This window comes from Balaenoptera ricei, chromosome 3, assembly GCF_028023285.1.
Source record: "Balaenoptera ricei isolate mBalRic1 chromosome 3, mBalRic1.hap2, whole genome shotgun sequence".
NCBI classification, from domain to species: Eukaryota; Metazoa; Chordata; class Mammalia; order Artiodactyla; family Balaenopteridae; genus Balaenoptera; species Balaenoptera ricei.
The window spans coordinates 17,132,656-17,150,908 of NC_082641.1; the positions used below are offsets into that span (position 1 = coordinate 17,132,656).

Below are 18,253 nucleotides of genomic sequence, written 5' to 3' on the forward strand. Positions count from 1 at the left end.
TCTACAACTTTCTATAGCCACATTAGTTTGTCACTTATTTTCTTTTGAATTTGGAAATAACCAGCTTTGGGACAAAATTACTTTATTTTCCCTCACCAAAAATACATTTCCATTCCTCATACCATCTTTTATGGAAAACACACACCCTACTTTCCTTTCATGGAAATATTTCTCTTATTATCTTTAGTAGTTCCAATCACATTCATTAGTCAGAATTCTTAACCCTTGAAACCCCAATCTCTAGCAAAAACCAAGAAGCAAGCAATTGTGAACTGTCTGTCATACCAGCATTTCCTGATTGGTAAATTTATAAGTATATTCCATAACCTCTAGAAACATACATTTTCTAACAACATAATTACTTTCCTCAATGTGGTACAAGATGTGTGTCCAATAAACCAAAGCATCTTTAGTTTTTCTTTAATAAGACAAAATAGGTAAACTTTGACTTACTTAGCAATTAATGTTTCAATATTTCATCTAATTTGAAAATGATCTGGATATTCAATGAATCCCTATCATTTAACTTAACATAGCAAAGCTAAAATTTCAAGTTATCAAAAAGATTTGGAGAAACTAATTGAAGTAGCCATACCATAAAACATAATTATTCTTAGAGTTCATCTGAAAGCTTTTATCTCATTTATATTACTTAATTTACAAATAAATCATTATACCCAATTTTGGCTTTCTTGCTGACAAATCTGTAACAGAGATAATGTGAACTTATTTGACGTTTAGTAAACTTAGGTACAATAAAAGTTTTATACTTCAGGTTGTTAACTGTGAAGATAGACCTATTTAATTAAACCAGTAAATGTAAACTTGTTTTCATTCATTAAAGTATAGTCTTAGATCACCTGATCCTTTAAAAAATTCAGTTTGGTTTCCATTACATTTAGAAATACTTAATTTTTAAGCACTTATTTTAAGTCAATTAAATAGAGCTCTTTTACAAACTAATTTTGATAAGATCATTTGAAGGTAATGATATATCATGTCTCTAATGTACGCACAGACATGTAAACAGACACAAGCAGAGATCTCATAGCTTCATTTTAAAACTTAGTCGTGAATCAGGTATTACAATGTAAACTCACTAGTTTGTAAATAAAAGTTGGAATAAGTTAAATTTACTTGCTTGAGGTTAAAAATGCCTCTTTCCCACCCCCCACCCCCCTTTGTTTTTTTCAGTTTTGGGTTCTACTGATTGAGCAAAGGATGTAGTCTCAGGCAATGTGGTCTGTGTTTACGTTTCAAGGACATAATAAGAGTTATAACCTGAAGCTTTCTCCTAGGAGTACTTTTGTTCCCTTAGGGTCAGAATTTTGAAAAGATATTTCATCAAGCCAGCTTTTTTTTTTTCCTAGCTGTGTATGCAAAAAAAAAAAAACAGTTTAGGAATGTCAAAAGAGCCCCATCTCGGCCAATTAAGAGTTAAGTTGGGCCCCCGGCGTCCAGAGCGCGCACGCAGGGCACGCACGGTCGGCGGGGCCGGTGCTCCAGGCCGTTGGTCTCCCCGCCCGGATCGCGAGCGTTGGGGAGTCCAGAGCGCGCACGCAGGGCACGCACGGCCGGCGGGGCCGGCGCTCCAGGCCGTTGGTCTCCCCGCCCGGATCGCGCAGGATCGCGAGCGTTGGGAGTAAACACCCCCCATGGAGATCCAGGCGTGTTCGCCGCGGAGGCGCCGTTATCCCGGACCGGGCGGACCCGAGCGTGAGGCCGCCGCAGGTACGTCAGGCGGCCGGCTCCCAGGAGCCGCCGCTTCTCCGTACCCGCGCGGCCGTCCGTGCTCTCCGGCGTGCCCGGCGTGCTCGAGGCCCCGAGGGCGGGGGTCTGCGCTGGCGGGGGCGGCGGGCGGCGGCGTGGCCTCGTTGCGCCCCGGGAACCGCGGGGCGCCGACTGGGCGGTGCGAGGGCGACGGTGCGGGGCGCGGGGAGGACGGGCGGCTTGACGCTCCGGTGCACTGCATGCCTGCCCGTGGGAGCCTCGCGGTCCCCTCCGCTCGCCCCAGACCGGCCCGGCTCCCGGCTGGTGTCCCCGCGTGGCCCTCTTTGCGTGTTGACACGCTTCGGTAGCTTGCTCCATTTCACCGTTTTCTTTATCTGAAATACACTTTAACGGAGTCAAACCATATGCCTGGCTCTGGCCCTGGCCCTGGCCCTCCGCCTCCGAACAGACCGCAGTTCTCGGTCTGCTCCCAGAGGGAGCTGGTATCAGATCTTAAGGGACCTCGGTTCTCTGCCCCGTCTCGGTCTGTACGCACTGCTCCACTGATTTTTCAAAAATGCGGGGTAAGAAGCTCGTCGGCAAGTTGGGTCCGGGAGGCTCTGGTTGACTCTCAGAACCAGAATGCCTTTCAGACCTGTGGGATCTTAAAATCTTGCCTTGCCCTGTCCTGAATGTGCTGCCTGAGACTGTTATACACCGTCTACATATGTTCATTAAGATGTGTACCCCTTGTTTGGGTTAGATCTCCTGAGACTTTTGGCCTGTTTGCCTATGCAGATTAAGTTAAATATTTACAAGTTACTTTAGATTCTGAAGGACACTTCCAAGTGTCCTTTGAGAGTGGCTTAAGATTTGAGTTGAACTGGAGAATTTCGTTTCCTGTGGCCCTTTAGTCTTGATTGTGCTGGTAAGTAGCGCTCTCACTTAAAGGTCTCAGTCTGCCTGAGTATAAAAATGAGGGGTTTGGAGAACAGTGACTCTTCCCACCCTTTAATCTGCAGCACCCATTTTATATATATATTTTTTAACGTGAGAGCTTTGTTAAGGTAAAGTTACATACCATAAAATTCACCTGCTTTAAGTGTACTTATTCAGTATTTGTTGGTAGTTGTTGTTTTAGTAAATTTGCAGAGTTCTGCAACCACCATGACCCATTTTTAAGATGACATCCCCAAAAGATGGCTGGTGCCCATCTGCAGTAACTGCCTGTTTCTAAGCCTAGCTCCAGGCAACCACTAATCTGTTTTCTGTCTCCTTAGATTTGTCTTTTCTGAATATTTCGTGTATTCAGGTGAGATCGTATGTGGCCATTGTGTCTGGCTTCTTTTGTTTCGCATACTCTTTTCAAAGTTCATGTACATTGTACCCTGTATCAGTAAGTCATTCCTTTTTTTTTAGTTGAAGTAGAGTTGATTTACAATGTTGTATTGGTTTCAGGTGCACAGCAGAGTGATTCATTTATACATATATATTCTTTTTCAGGTTCCTTTCCATTACAGGTTATTCCAGGATATTGAGTATAGTTCCCTGTGCTATACAATGGGTCCTTGTTTATCTATTTTATATATAGTAGAGTGTATCTGATAATCCTAAACTCCTAGTTTGTGCCTTCCCCCAATACTTCATTCTTCATTCCTTCTTATGGCCCAATAATATCCCAGTGTATGGATATAACACATTTTGTTTATCCATTCATGCAGGACACTTTTTTTGGGGGTGGGGGGGGTGGGGCTGTGTGGCATGTGGGATCTTAGTTCCCCGACCAGGGATCTTACCCGAGCCCCGTGCAGTGGAAGTGTGGAGTCTTAACCACTGGACGGCCAGGGCAGTCCCCTGGACACTTTTCTCAAATAAAATGTTACGTTTCCATGTATGATGCAGATGGCCAGAGCCCTTTTTGTTAGAGGTGGCGGCAGGGGTGGCGGGTGGGACCCTTGCCCATAAGCTGTCTCCGTTGTGCTCCCCAAGTATCCCTAAAAAAAAAAAAAAAAAGGAGTTAAGTTATCTTTTGTTGTATCTTCCTATTTTGTCAAATACTTGTAATTATCAGCTCCGTATTGTACATGAGGCTACCTGGAGTTCCAGTGGGTGGCTGCCCGCCCAGAAGCTGGTCAGATTTAGAAGCACAATTTCCCATTATCTTTTAGTTTCATTTTATTTTAAAGTCTGAACAATTTCTAAGGACAATGTAGTGGGTCAGAAGTATGCTGCTTGCCAGCTTAGCTCCTCAAGGGGTCACCCTTGACTCAGTTCAGCTCTTTTGTGTCTCAGTTTCTCCTGCCAGGAGTCTAAAACCACCCTGGGGGTTCAGAGCAGTGGATGGCCAGTCCTTGTGTGTGTGTGTCCCAGGACAGGCCATAAATTACTTAAAGTGTCATGATGAGGTTCCCTGTGGAACTACTACACATCACTAGGATCAAGCCTCAGACACTTCTGCTAGGTTCCTAGTTATCTTAGAATGCCTTGTGGCTGGAAGGAGCTAGTGTCCCTTTTCTTTAGAACTAAAGAGATTTAGTCTCTCATTTTGCTATCAAACAGTTTTTTCAGACCATAAATATACAAATTTTTCCAATTTTAAGCCAGATTTTAAAGGTCAGCCAACCCAGTTTACTCCAAAGTTCCTTTTAGGCTTTTCCTGCCTAGAAATTCTCCTAAGTCCCAGCCTAGGAACTTCCTCTTAGGTCTCTTTTACCTAGGAAAGGTAACGGTATACCCTTAAGACTCCAAGTCTTAAGATAACAGCTCAAATAAAAATTATGGACCATCTGCTTAAGATAATGAGGTCCTGATATCAGAAAGAATTTACCAAAGCACCTGAAGAGTGCTGTGAAGCTGGGGGGCGGGAGTGGTGTAGTGCTCAAGGGACCCATGCTTCTTAGTACAGGGTGCCCGTCCAAAGTAGACCCCAATGACCTCAGGTAGGTTTTTTTGACATCCTGCTGACTACATCGAGCAATGTTGATAAAAACAATCAATAAAAAAATTCTAATAAGAATAGAGAAGAATTTTATTAGAGCCAAACTGAGGACTATAGTCTGGGAGACAGCCACTCAGATAGCTCTGAGGAACTACTTTGGAGAATTATGGTTTTCAGCACAGTTTTATAGTGTAGCCATGGCACCTGGGAAGGGAGCCTTATCATTGAAGGAGTAAATATTGGGATCCCAGGAATGGAAGTGTTTATCCCTATCTTCAAAACATACATTCTTTACTTCTGGACAATGTACCATTTTCTTTCATGATTAAAGCAAATGTATAATGTGTGTTTGATAGACCATGAGACAGACTGTTCTAGTTAGCATAAAGTTCAAGCCAAATCATGTATAAGCCAGAATTACCCTAATATGTGAAAATTTCTTCCATCACAACTAATCCTGTTTTTCTCTGGTTAGTCTAGTATACGTTAAGCTTTGGCATCTATGGACTAACTTATAATTAGCTTATAGCGCACACATAGACAGGCAGTATTGTGAATAAGGAACAGACTACTTAAGAAATGCCAAAACATGAGACTTATTTGGTCAACAACTGACATTTTTTTAAGTTGGAATTTATGGCTGTTTATCTTCTATTCCTTGGATCTGTTCACTCAAATTGTTGTGGAATTATTCTTGGTTTTTGTGACAAAGGACCCTTCAAATACAGATGTTATATGCGCTCTTTTCTTGAGGAACCTCCATATTGTTCTCCATAGTGGCTGTATCCATTTACATTCCCACCAACAGTGCAAGAGGGTTCCCTTTTCTCCACACCCTCTCCAGCATTTGTTGTTTGTAGATTTTCTGATGATGCCCATTCTAACAGGAGTGAGGTGATACCTCATTGTAGTTCTGATTTGCATTTCTCTAATAATTAGTGATGTTGAGCATCTTTTCATGTGCTTCGTGGCCGTCTGTATGTCTTCTTTGGAGAAATGTCTATTTGGGTCTTCTGCCCATTTTTGGATTGGGGTGTTTGTTTCTTTAATACTGAGCTGAATGAGCTGTTTATATATTTTGGAGATTAATCCTTTGTCCGTTGATTCGTTTGCAAATATTTTCTCCCATTCTGAGGGTTGTCTTTTCGTCTTGTTTATGGTTTCCTTTGCTGTGCAAAAGCTTTGAAGTTTCATTAGGTCCCATTTGTTTATTTTGGTTTTTATTTCCATTACTCTAGGAGGTGGATCAAAAAAGAGCTTGCTGTGATTTATGTCAAAGAGTGTTCTTCCTATGTTTTCCTCTAAGAGTTTTATAGTGTCCAGTCTTATATTTAGGTCTCTAATCCATTTTGAGTTTATTTTTGTGTATGGTGTTAGGGAGTATTCTAATTTCATTCTTTTACATGTAGCTGTCCAGTTTTCCCAGCACCACTTATTGAAGAGACTGTCTTTTCTCCATTGTATATCTTTGCCTCCTTTGTCATAGATTAGTTGACCATAGGTGCGTGGGTTAATCTCTGGGCTTTCTATCTTGTTCCATTGATCTATGTTTCTGTTTTTGTGCCAGTACCATATTGTCTTGATTACTGTAGCTTTGTAGTATAGTCTGAAGTCAGGGAGTCTGATTCCTCCAGCTCCATTTTTTTGCCTCAAGACTGCTTTGGCTATTCGGAGTCTTTTGTGTCTCCATACAAATTTTAAGATGATTTGTTCTAGCTCCGTAAAAAATGCCATTGGTAATTTGATAGGGATTGCATTGAATCTGTAGATTGCTTTGGGTAGTATACTCATTTTCACAATGTTGATTCTTCCAATCCAAGAACATGGTACATCTCTCCATCTGTTGGTATCATCTTTAATTTCTTTCATCAGTGTCTTATAGTTTTCTGTATACAGGTCTTTTGTCTCCCTAGGTAGGTTTATTCCTAGGTATTTTATTCTTTTTGTTGCAATGGTAAATGGGAGTGTTTCCATAATTTCTCTTTCAGATTTTTCATCATTAGTGTATAGGAATGCAAGAGATTTCTGTGCATTAATTTTGTATCCTGCAACTTTACCATATTCATTAATTAGCTCTAGCAGTTTTCTGGTGGCAGTTTCAGGATTCTCTATGTATAGTATCATGTCATCCGCAAACAGTGACAGTTTACTTCTTCTTTTCCAATTTGTATTCCTTTTATTTCTTTTTCTTCTCTGATTGCCGTGGCTAGGACTTCCAGAACTATGTTGAATAATAGTGGTGAGAGTGGACATCCTTGTCTCTCTCGTTCCTGATCGTAGAGGAAATGCTTTCAGTTTTTCACTATTGAGAATGATGTTTGCTGTGGGTTTGTCATATATGGCCTTTATTATGTTGAGGTAGGTTCCCTCTATGCCCACTTTCTGGAGAGTTTTTATTATAAATGGGTGTTGAATTTTGTCAAAAGCTTTTTCTGCATCTATTGAGATGATCATATGGTTTTTATTCTTCAATTTGTTAATATGGTGTATCACATTGATTGATTTGCGTATATTGAAGAATCCTTGCATCCCTGGGATAAATCCCACTTGATCGTGGTGTATGATCCTTTTAATGTGTTGTTGGATTCTGTTTGCTAGTATTTTGTTGAGGATTTTTGCATCTATATTCATCAGTGATATTGGTCTGTAATTTTCTTTTTTTGTAGTGTCTTTGTCTGGTTTTGGTATCAGGGTGATGGTGGCCTCATAGAATGAGTTTGGGAGTGTTCCTTCCTCTGCAATTTTTTGGAAGAGTTTGAGAAGGATAGGTGTTAGCTCTTCTCTAAATGTTTGATAGAATTCACCTGTGAAGCCATCTGGTCCTGGACTTTTGTTTGTTGGAAGATTTTTAATCACAGTTTCAATTTCATTACTTGTGATTGGTCTGTTCATATTTTCTGTTTCTTCCTTGTTCAGTCTTGGAAGGTTATACCTTTCTAAAAATTTATCCATTTCTTCCAGGTTGTCCATTTTATTGGCATAAAGTTGCTTGTAGTAGTCTCTTAGGATGCTTTGTATTTCTGCGGTGTCTGTTGTAACTTCTCCTTTTTCATTTCTGATTTTATTGATTTGAGTCCTCTCCCTCTTTTTCTTGATGAGTCTGGCTAATGGCTTATCAATTTTGTTTATCTTCTCAAAGAACCAACTTTTAGTTTTATTGATCTTTGCTATTGTTTTCTTTGTTTCTATTTCATTTATTTCTGCTCTGATCTTTATGATTTCTTTCCTTCTGCTAACTTTGGGTTTTGTTTGTTCTTCTTTCTCTAGTTTCTTTAGGTGTAAGGTTAGATTGTTTACTTGAGATTTTTCTTGTTTCTTTAGGTAGGCTTGTATAGCTATAAACTTCCCTCTTAGAACTGCTTTCGCTGCATCCCATAGGTTTTGGGTCGTCGTGTTTTCATTGTCATTTGTCCCTAGGTATTTTTTTATTTCCTCTTTGATTTCTTCAGTGATCTCTTGGTTATTTAGTAACGTATTGTTAAGCCTCCATGTGTTTGTCTTTTTTACGTTTTTTGCCCTGTAATTCATTTCTAATCTCATAGCGTTGTGGTCAGAAAAGATGCTTGATATGATTTCAATTTTCTTAAATTTACTGAGGCTTGATTTGTGACCCAAGATGTGATCTATCCCGGAGAATGTTCCGTGCGCACTTGAGAAGAACGTGTAATCTGCTGTTTTTGGATGGAATGTCCTATAAATATCAATTAAATCTATCTGGCCTATTGTGTCATTTAAAGCTTCTGTTTCCTTATTTATTTTCATTTTGGATGATCTGTCCATTGGTGTAAGTGAGGTGTTAAAGTCCCCCACTATGATTGTGTTACTGTCAATTTCCTCTTTTATAGCTGTTAGCAGTTGCCTTATGTATTGAGGTGCCCCTATGTTGGGTGCATATATATTTATAATTGTTATATCTTCTTCTTGGATTGATCCCTTGATCATTATGTAGTGTCCTTCCTTGTCTCTTGTAACATTCTTTATTTTAAAGTCTATTTGATCTGATATGAGTATAGCTACTCCAGCTTTCTTTTGATTTCCATTTGCATGGAATATCTTTTTCCATCCCCTCACTTTCAGTCTGTATGTGTCCCTAGGTCTAAAGTGGGTCTCTTGTAGACAGCATATATACGGGTCTTGTTTTTGTATCCATTCAGCCAGTCTATGTCTTTTGGTTGGGGCATTTAATCCATTCACGTTTAAGGTAATTATCGATATGTATGTTCCTATGACCATTTTCTTAATTGTTTTGGGTTTGTTTTTGTAGGTCCTTTTCTTCTCTTGTGTTTCCCACTTAGAGAAGTTCCTTTAGCATTTGTTGTAGAGCTGGTTTGGTGGTGCTAAATTCTCTTAGCTTTTGCTTGTCTGTAAAGCTTTTGATTTCTCCATCAAATCTAAATGAGATCCTTGCCGGGTAGAGTAATCTTGGTTGTAGGTTCTTCCCTTTCATCACTTTAAGTATATCATGCCACTCCCTTCTGGCTTGCAGAGTTTCTGCTGAGAAATCGGCTGTTAACCTTATGGGAGTTCCCTTGTATGTTATTTGTCGTTTTTCCCTTGCTGCTTGGAATAATTTTTTTTGTCTTTAATTTTTGCCACTTTGATTGCTATGTGTCTCGGCGTGTTTCTCCTTGGGTTTATCCTGTATGGGACTCTCTGTGCTTCCTGGACTTGGGTGGCTATTTCCTTTCCCATGTTAGGGAAGTTTTCGACTATAATCTCTTCAAATATTTTCTCTGGTCCTTTCTCTCTCTCTTCTCCTTCTGGGACCCCTATAATGCGAATGTTGTTGCGTTTAATGTTGTCCCAGAGGTCTCTTAGGCTGTCTTCATTTCTTTTCATTCTTTTTTCTTTAGTCTGTTCCGCAGCAGTGAATTCCACCATTCTGTCTTCCAGGTCACTTATCCGTTCTTCTGCCTCAGTTATTCTGCTATATATTCCTTCTAGTGTAGTTTTCATTTCAGTTATTGTATTGGTCATCTCTGTTTGTTTGTTCTTTAATTCTTCTAGGTCTTTGTTAATCATTTCTTGCATCTTCTCAATCTTTGCCTCCATTCTTATTCCGAGGTCCTGGATCATCTTCACTATCATTATTCGGAATTCTTTTTCTGGAAGGTTGCCTATCTCCACTTCATTTAGTTGTTTTTCTGGGGTTTTTTCTTGTTCCTTCATCTGGTACATAGCCCTCTGCCTTTTCATCTTGTCTATCTTTCTGTAACTGTGGTTTTTGGTCCACAGGCTGCAGGATTGTAGTTTTCTTGCTTCTGCTGTCTGCCCTCTGGTGGTTGAGGCTATCTAAGAGGCTTGATGGGAGGCTCTGGTGGTGGGTAGAGCTGACTGTTGCTGTGGCGGTCAGAGCTCAGTAAAACTTTAATCCACTTGACTGTTGATGGGTGGGGCTGGGTTCCCTCCCTGTTGGTTGTTTTGCCTGAGGCAACCCAACACTGGAGCCTACTTGGGCTCTTTGGTGGGGTTAATGGCAGACTCTGGGAGGGCTCACGCCAAGGAGCACTTCCCAGAACCTCCGCTGCCAGAGTCCTTGTCCCCATGGTGAAACAGAGCCACCCCCCGCCTCTGCAGGAGACCCCCCAACACCAGCAGGTAGGTCTGGTTCAGTCTCCCCCAGGGTCACTGCTCCTTCCCTTGGGTCCTGATGCGCTCACTACTTTGTGTGTGCCCTCCAAGAGTGGGGTCTCTGTTTCCCCCAGTCCTGTCAAAGTCCTGCAATCAATTCCCACTAGGCTTCAAAGTCTGATTCTCTAGGAATTCCTCCTCCCGTTGCCGGACACCCAGGTTGGGAAGCCTGACGTGGGGCTCAGAAGCTTCACTCCAGTGGGTGGACTTCTGTGGTATAAGTATTCGCCAGTCTGTGAGTCACCCACCCAGCAGTTATGGGATTAGATTTTACTCTGATTGCGCCCCTCCTACCGTCTCACTGTGGCTTCTCCTCTGTCCTTGGACGTGGGGTATCCTCCTTGGTGAAGTCCAGGGTCTTCCTGTCAATGATTGTCCAGCAGCCAGTTGTGATTCTGGTGCTCTCGCCTCCATGTCACATCTTTGGGGGAAAAATAAAAGCTGCTTTCTCTTCAAATTCTCTTCTCCCCTTTATGGTGAAGCTGTTAGATTGCATCTTTTACACATGGCACATAGATATATGTCCCATCCCTCATGTTCTTCTTACAATTAGGCATTCCCAATGTTTGTTGGATTCTATGTTTTCACCTTGTCAATTTTACTGGAGACTCGTGATCATTCTGACAAATGGAGTATGTTAAAAGTGGTGGAATATGAATTCTGAGTCCAGTTCATAAAAAAAGAAATTGCTTCCATTTGGCTTATTTCTGTTTCTGGATATTCAACTTTGGAATCTAGCCACTATGCTGTAAGGAAGTTCAGGCCACATGGAGAGACCATGCATTGATGTTCTTTTCCATAACCCTAGCCAAGTTGTCAGAGAACAGTCTGTATCAATTGCAAGATACGAAAATGAACCAAACTTCAGATAATTCAAGTCTCTCACAAGGCAATGTTGGAATATGAAAGAAGGGAATCTAAACACTGGATGACTGTGGAGCAGAGATGCCTATTTTGGATTACTTTCCCTGCTCTTGATAATTAGGAGTGAGAAACACGTATTTATCTTATTGAAAACATTGAATTTTGAGGGCTCAAACGTAGTGGTAGAATAAGATTGAAGCTTTTATAGCCTGCCTCCTGCTGTCAGAGGTTTGGGAAACACAGAGCTTTGCCCATATACTAGTCTATACCCCATGCCTTACCATGACCATTTAATTAGTTAATTATTACAACTATTCACTCATAAATTCATTCATTCACCAAGTATATATGGACCCCCTATTATATTCCAAGTAATGTTTTTGCTGCTGGGAAAACCACAGAGAGCAAGTCAGTTAAAATCTCTGTCCTTGTATTAGTTTCCTATTGCTGCTATAACAAACCACGAACTTAGTGGCTTAAAATAACACAGATTTATTTTCTTACAACTCTGGAGGTCAGAATTCAAAAATCAGGATGTTGGAAGGAGCTGGATTCCTTCTGGAGGCTTAGGGAGTAACCCATTTCCGTGCCTTTTCCAGCTTCCAGAGGCTGCCTGCCTTCCCTGGCTCATCCTGCACCACTCCAACCTCTGGTTCTGTTACCACCTCTCCTTTTTTTCTTTTTCTTTTCTTTCCCCTTGTCTTCAGTCTGCCTGACATGGACATCTTTGAGAATCCATCATTCAGTCTACTACAGTCCCCGTGAAACATACATTATCTTTAGGAATGTTGAAAACATCTTTACCGGGAATTAATGATTTAGAAACTTAATAGCTGGTTTGTCTCATTTATTAATGGTCTTTTAGTTCACGTTCGTCAGTGAAAAGGTTCACTAAGTGATTTTTGGTTGCATTATTTGGGATACAAACTCGAGGTAGCCAAAGTAGTTTTCCATTCTCCATTCCTCCCTTTATGAAAATTCTCTACTACAGCTTACATTAACCCTTTATCTGCCTTAAGATAGAATTCTGAAAGAAAATAGTTTATTCAGAGAAAACATTAGATATCTCTTAGGTATAATTCTGTTGCTCTATGTATATTAAAAAAAAAATTGTGGTGGTGTCACCTGCAAAGCATATTAACAATTCCTAGGAAACAAATAATAGAATCTGGGTAATAAAACATAGTCTAACCTTTCTTCTTTTTCTCTGTATTTAGTTTAGTCTCACTTACTCACAGGGGGACGCGTGCAGAGGCCTCGAACCTGGCACCTCAGACCAGAGTTTCTTGTGCGAAACCGCTGCTCCCCACACCTCAGCTCCGGGACCGTGTGCAGAAGGACACGCCTCTCAATCCAAGATGGCAGCGGCAAGCCATGCGCAGAGACTCCGCGAGATTTGGAGCCTGAGCCACGCAGCTGCGTCTGCCTCGCGAGACTCCGCCCTCTTCTCGCGTAACTGACGAGAACGCCAGCCAGCCGCTCCGTTCAGGATCCGTTGGGAAGAGTGTGAACTTTAGAATGTGAGGGCGGACCTCTCCAGAATTGAACTCAATTTTGTTTTATTGACACGGGTGACACCAGGAGGACACTTTTGGGGGGCCTGACAATTTCGGCTCGCCCTGGCTTCAGCGAGAGGATGGCGGAGGCTTTGGGAGGTTTGTGTGAGGATGACTGGCTCTGGTTTCTGAGTTCACCGATAGGTTACAACGGCGGTAGCCTTCAGCAGAATTCAGAGCAACTCTGCCCAGGAACCCGATACCCGGGTGTGGTGCGCACACAGTGTAGCCCCTAGGGGCATCTGCACTTGGCCCCCTCGAGGGGATCACACTGTGCCGGCTGTCACTGGGGCTTGGAGACTGATACTCATGCGTATCTTCCAGCTGCTTGTGGCTGTCCTTCCCTTGGTGCCAGATGCCCGGGGACGGCGGGGTCCTGTGGACGAGAAAAAGCCGCAGCAGTCTGACCCGCTGTCTCGCCAGCAGTGCTGCCTGCCTGACCCCTGTACAAGGCAGCAACGGCTGCACCAGGACTTTTTGCCCTCCTCGCTGACCTGGGTCAACGGTATATTCTCCCTCATCACTTGCAGTTTGGTAAAGGAACTGGGCAGCCCATGAGCCAGGAGGCGAGACCCGGAAAGATCCAGGTAGTGAGGACCGCCTGACAAAATGGATAAGGATGCATCTCTGAGTTCCTGAAGTGGGCTGGGGGCCCTGTGAGCCACTCGCGGGACCGTGAGCTGCTGGCGAGAACAGGAAACACCCACCGCCCCACCGCCCCACCTCTCCTCCCCCTCTGCTTGTGAGGCAAACCTTGGGTGATTCTTCATCAGCCAAGTTTCCACGGGCTCTCCTCTGGGATCAGCACAGGATACCAGCTGACCCGGCAATCTGGTAAGTACTCCATGGGAATTCCTCATAATTTTAGCTCTCAACTGGCTGGAGGTCTGAAAACTCCTCCTTTTTGGCTGAAAGGGGGAAAGAGAAGGCCCCTGCCTCAGACAGCTGTGCCCCCCCGCTAAGGGACCACATAGGTCCCACACTGAAGCTCCTGAATCACCCCAATATTGTAAAACTGCTGGGGGCGATTAACACAGAGGAGGCATTTATTCTGGTGATGGAGTACCTCAGTGGGGGGGACATGTGCCACTATTTGAAGACCCATGACCGTATGACAGAGGTGGAGGCCCGAGGCCCGTTCCGGCAGCTGCTCTCCGCCCTGCAGCACTGCCACCAGAGGGGCATCGTGCATCGGGACCTGAAGCCAGAGAACATCCTCTTTGATTCCAACATGAATATCAAACTTACAGACTTTGGCTTCAGCAACAAGTGTGATGACTCTGGACAAATGGACACAATCTGCGGCACACCCCCTTACTGTGCCCCGGAAATCTTCCTGGGGCAGAGCTACGGCCCTGCGGTGGACGTGTGGAGCCTGGGAGTAGTGCTCTACGCCATGGTAACTGGGTGCCAGCCCTTTTGGGGAAAAGACTACCAGGAGCTGCGGAAGCAAGTCCTACAAGGGAAATACCACATCCCACCTTATCTGTCTTTGGAGATAAGGGATCTATTACAAAAAATGATTGCCCTCAACCCCAGTGACAGAGGCACCTTACCTGACCTCATGAGGCATGCTTGGTTAAACATGGGCCAGAAGGAGCCACTCCAGCCACCCTGTGAAGAGGACCTGAAGGTGACAACGGTGACGACTCCGGGCTTGACTTGCGACCAGATCCAGGATGCTGGAACAGGCAGTGTGAGCGCCAAGAAACCCCAGGTAGGGGCCTCCATCGTAACTGTGAGGCCCTTCTGTCGCAGGGACCTCAGCGGCAGTGAACTTGAGCCTTCTCCAAGCCCTGTGGTGTCCCCCCTGAAAAGCAGGTGGCTCTACCAGGGAGAAAACGTGCAGCTGCAGGAAGACTAGCAGGCGGGGCAGAAGACCGGTGAGTCTGCCTGTCCCCCACCCAGCCTGGAGGCGAGGACTGCCACCCCCAGCCCAGCCCCCCAGTGTGGCACTGGGACATCCCCCTCCACCAGCAGCAGCATTGGAGCCCCAGAGGGAACCAGCTGCCCCCCGGATGTGTCCAACACTGGAGGGTCCTCCCACACTGGGCAGCCTGAGAGTGTGTCCTCATCCACTCCCTCTGGCCACAGCCAGAAAAAAGCAAGGGGTGGCTAGGAGAATCTGGAACTTTGTTTTGAAACATCTTTGTTGCAAGCTGCCCAGCAAGAGGCGTCATAATAAAGTGAGCCCATGTGAACCCCATGCATGACCGAGGCAGGAAGGTCAGGCCGCCGCGCTCCCTGGGGCCCGGTCCAGTGGAAGATGAGGGTGTTCTCTGCGTGGCCTTCAGAAGCATCGTACCCAAGACCCTGGCCAGCTCAGAGGATGGTCCGGAGCAGCCCGGGCGACCGAAAGCGAGGCCACCGTGGCTGCAGGTCTGCCCCTCAACCCCCACCTGGGTGAAACTTCAGAGACTGGACTGTCATTCCTGGGTCACGTCTCCCCTCCCCCACTCTTCTGTCTTCCGTGTTGGTGGGGGAGGGGGATAGTTCTTGTTCCAAGGACTCCTTGGTTCTTCCAATTCTAGTTAATAAACTTGATGCTCGGGCTTCCCTGGTGGCGCAGTGGTTGAGAATCTGCCCGCCAATGCAGGGGACACGGGTTCGAGCCCTGGTCTGGGAAGATCCCATGTGCCGCGGAGCAGCTGGGCCCGTGAGCCACAATTACTGAGCCTGTGCATCTGGAGCCTGTGCTCCGCAACAAGAGAGGCCGCGACAGTGAGAGGCCCGCGCACCGCGATGAAGAGTGGCCCCCGCTTGCCACAACTAGAGAAAGCCCTCGCACAGAAACGAAGACCCAACACAGCCATAAATAAATAAATAAATACTTTAAAAAAAAAACACAAAAAACTTGATGCTCCAGAAAGATGTATCACACCCTGCTTTGCATCTGCTGTGATGTATAGTGCTCAAGGAGACACCTAGAAAGACAGAAGCTGAGAGATTGGAGTGTGGATGCACAAATAGAGTTACTGGGAATGGGAGAAGTACAATTTAAACTCAGTTACTGGGGCGCACACTTCCACTCCAGCACAACGCAGTGCTTTACATGTTTACATGGCCCCAAGGTATTATAGGACACATTCCCATTAGCTCTGTTGCTTCTGGGCCGTGCTCAGGAACTAGGTCAATACAGATGCTCCTGGGTGGGGATCCAGCGTCCACATTGCTCAGTTCCATCCTTTTCCATAAGCCCGAGCTCACCCCCAGCCTCCTCCCCACAAACAGGTGGAGGTCAGCTCATGACTCTCACAATCCTCAGGTTCTTCCAACCTGCTTTCATCCTTGGGGAAAACCAGCCAATTGTTGGCTTGTCTTTCCCAAAGTTATCATCCTCTTTATTTCTAATGTGGAACACCTACCCCTTTATTCAATTTCAGATTTTATAAAATACTGGAAAAGTCTTTGGCTTTAAGCTGCTTTTTTCTGCTTTCCTACAACAAATGTCCACTGAGAAAGAAAACAGAAAATCATTATCTAATTGAAATTGTAGGAGCAAATATATGTAGAAAAAATATATATACCTTAATACTGTCCCATTTGTATACGTATTTCTGATCAGTGCCATTTGTATAGCTTCACTATTAATTGTCAATTCCTTTGGGGTAACCTGGAGTCCCTACTGACATGCAAACATTCTCTGAGAAAACAGCACTGCTATTACCACTTAACTAAGCTTTAAGGTAAATTAATTTGTCAGCTTTGTTGGTATGACCACTGACAGTCACTAGACTGCAGCTCGTTAAGATTGGTTATAAAATGTGTTTTGCTGGAGGGCGGGGGAGAGGAAGTTTCTGAGCCCAGTTGATATTCTCAGACTAATTCACAGTGTGGTCTTGGGGGCTGTTCCTGTCTCTGGAATAGAAGCGGCCAGAGAGTGAAGAATTACAAGAACATTTACTTCCTTCATTTCCTCTTTAGTTCTAAATATATCTCAATGTCCAAAAATAAAAGGCTATGTAATATATTTCCAGTTTTTCTTTATGAATAGGATCAGTAAATAATTAATAAAAGCAAATTAAAAGTGAACTTGTCACAAAGGGAACAATCCTTTGTCTGACATTAGTGAACAGCCTGGTTTTTAATATAAAATATTTTATAAAAGAAAATTATGCTGAGTTGCACTCAGGGTAATTAACTTTTCAGATGCAATAGCTTTAAACTATTTATGTTGCTTGAAAATAATTACTTGTAAGCAATTTGTTTCAATTTTATAAACTAGGGCCAGTTATTATAGGTATTACAGAAGCAGTAATTGCTATTCAGCAGGGTGACGCTTTGCTCTGTCCTCTCAGCGACTCCTGGTTGGAGATACGGGGGCACAGGACGGTAGGGAATTTGTAGCTGCTTTGCTTTTAACATTGTGTTAAGGCTGCAAGAGACTAGCTTATAAAGTATGAGAGTCAGGCAAAGAGTTTGAACCTACACTATAAAATCCTGTAGTTCTACCCTCTTTACAATATCTGGCAAATCATTCATTTCACTAGGTTTATAGAGAGCCATTTAGTAAAATGAAATGGGTATCCTATGGGTAAAGATCTAATGTCTAGTGCAATCTAGGGCATTATAGTGCTACCTTCCAGCTCTTCTCTCCCAGTGTCTTATACTGGAGTTAGTGATGTGCACATATCTATTCATAGTTCCTCATTCCAATGAACTGTAAGGTCTTGAAATTGAAGGCATGACTTAGCAAAACTTTTTTCAAGGAGCAGGCACACAGAATATGAGTGCTGATTACATTTCATAATTAAATTCATTTTTTTTCTAATATAAACATTGAATTTCTCCTTAGCTTTCATACTAAGAAGACCTTGCAACTCACAAGATTTGACAAATAACTCACCTCTTTGATTACATGTTTATTTGCATATTACTTTTTACCTGATATATGAGAAAGAACACAGCTAAATACAGTTGTACTGGGAGTTTTGTACACGTGTGGAGGGATGAGAGAGAAAGGGTGTCGCTAACAATGGATTCTGACAGCAAGAGGGAGGCAGGAGGTCCTTAAGGACAATCCCTATTATTAGTTAGTGGTGGAGCTGAGGGGGGTCTGTATTCCAGTGATGTTTGTTTTTGTTCTGTTTTTATCCTCATAATTGTGTATCTGAGCAGCAACCCCCTGATTGGTTTTGTATTGGTTATTAATTATTTACTAATTATTAATTATTAATACAACCTCTGTATATATTTTGTAAAATTTATCTATATTTTATAAAACATATTTTATGTTATTTATTAGATAAAACTTTTTGTAATCTTGTAAAAAACATTAGCAAGGGTTAAAATGATCATCCGATTTTTTTTCTCTATAGTAAATATAACAGGGACTTTTAGAAGAAAGAACCATTTTAATGTGTGTAATCTTCCTAAACTGTATATGTGGGAATCCATATGAAAATGCCAGGCTGGCCAAACCTACTAGATACATAAATACATACTCGTTAAAATGTTGAATGATGGTTCAAAATCATGGCTCAGTTTGGAACCATGACTAGAAAGAGCTAGGAGAATGGCAGTTAGATAAATACTTAGTATTTCTAAAGGGATG

At 43.1% G+C, this 18,253-nt stretch overlaps 1 protein-coding gene across 3 annotated transcripts in view; it reads left to right on the forward strand.

Moving 5' to 3' along the window:
• The window catches only part of LOC132362139 (serine/threonine-protein kinase MARK2-like), a 138,991-nt gene extending 122,260 nt beyond the window's left edge, over nt 1-16,731 (forward strand). For 2 of the 3 annotated variants that reach the window (XM_059916145.1, XM_059916143.1), the window contains one exon: nt 12,361-16,731. In XM_059916145.1, coding sequence (XP_059772128.1) covers nt 13,757-14,563 — 807 coding nt within the window. In that variant the 5' untranslated portion in view covers nt 12,361-13,756 and the 3' untranslated portion in view covers nt 14,564-16,731. Of the gene's footprint in view, nt 1-1,548; nt 1,732-12,360 lie in introns of those variants that run through there. The other variant, XM_059916144.1, reaches the window with a different exon arrangement.
• The last annotated feature ends 1,522 nt before the right edge of the window (nt 16,732-18,253 follow it).